General features: G+C 31.3%; 1 protein-coding gene across 1 annotated transcript in view; it reads left to right on the forward strand.

The window, feature by feature from the left end:
- Window positions 1–751, forward strand: part of LOC108907727 — a 59257-nt gene extending 58506 nt beyond the window's left edge. The window contains exon 4 of the mRNA XM_018711526.1: window positions 621–751. Within this exon, the coding sequence (XP_018567042.1) occupies window positions 621–748 (128 nt within the window). The 3' untranslated portion in view covers window positions 749–751. The remainder of the gene's footprint in view (window positions 1–620) is intronic.
- The last annotated feature ends 747 nt before the right edge of the window (window positions 752–1498 follow it).

Raw genomic sequence — 1498 nt, forward strand, 5'->3', positions numbered from 1 at the left:
TTATAGAACAAAAAGTTTTGCTCTCCTGATTTTCGGCTTTAGTGTCATTATTGTATATATATATTGAACTATAGTTTTCGAAAGTTTTATCACTTTTTGTTTATAATTGACATTTTTACAGCAACTTTAAAAAATTGACGTTTTATACCGTTTTTTCAATCTCACGGCTTTGTTATTGCAAATTTCGTAATCGGACGGCCGCCATTTTATAGCTATTTTTATTAGGTACGAACAAAATCATGTCCTAAGCATTTTTTCGTACAGTCATCCCGCTGAGTTATTTAAAGAAAACTACTAAAAAAAAATAATTTTTTCACGATTAAATTGTTAATAACTTTTTTCCTGATAAAATACTTTGTCAGCAAATTAGCCTGTTATCGTACTCATCATTTAAAGTATTCCTGTGTAGTTATTTCCGAGTTATCAAGTCAATGTCACCAACAGTAACTTTTCGGCCTCTGACGACTGGACTATAAAGCATTCTGGTCATTTGCACAAAACTTTTTTTGTGGAGCTGTGTATTTATACTCCAATTTACTTAATATTTATGTTTTGTTAATTTTTGTTTCGAAATTCTTTTCAAAACCGTACAGAAAAGTAACACTGAAAATTGCTTTCAGGCTACGACTCCGGTGACAAAAACGAAGGTGAAAGCTCTTCCACCAGCCATAGCTACGACTCCAAGGATGGCAATGGCAAGTCCGCCGCCTACGGGGGAGAAGAAGAACAGGAGGAAGAAGAGCACTAATCTTATACATCTTTGTTACATTAATTGTTGTCTTTGTTGTTGACTTGTTTTTAGAGGCGTACTGGTAGTAATTCATCTCACAATCTGGCTTCTCATAGATTTGACAACGGCGCAAGTTTTAACATAAGGTAGTCTTAAGGAAATATTGGCAGTATGTTTTAACAATTATTTAATGTAAATGTAAGGGGTGCAGCTGTAAGATTTTGTAGTTGTAGTAAAGATTTATTATACACAAGGTTAGTGTAGTCACCAGTTTTCATCACAATCACTACATTTAGCATACATTTTAAATTTATGGGATGGGGTATGTAATAATAGTAATAGTAATAACAGATAATTTAAAAGTTCCTAAAAAATATACTTATATTCGATTTTAAGTTCACGCATCTCAGTTTCTTCGCAGTACACAATGCATGCGCTTTTTTAACTCTACGACTATTCTCATCTAGATAAGCATCATAGCTATAGGATAATATACTTATGTTATAAGTTTAGTTATCGTATTTAATAGCGCGCTCTTCAGTGTCAAAATAAATTTTACGAATATAGAGTTAAGGCAAAACTACACATATGCGTTACATATAAGTGGTTCAATACATTTTACTACTACTAAAAAAAATGCTTATATAAGATGAATTACTATTGTACTTGTTCCTAAAAATATTTTGTTGTATATATCTTAAGTTAGTACAAAAAAATATATACGTTGTTGACAAATTGCGCTTTTTATTTCAGTAATTAGATATAACT

The sequence above is a fragment of the Anoplophora glabripennis genome, unplaced genomic scaffold (genome assembly GCF_000390285.2).
Source record: "Anoplophora glabripennis isolate ALB-LARVAE unplaced genomic scaffold, Agla_2.0 scaffold295, whole genome shotgun sequence".
Taxonomy (NCBI): Eukaryota; Metazoa; Arthropoda; class Insecta; order Coleoptera; family Cerambycidae; genus Anoplophora; species Anoplophora glabripennis.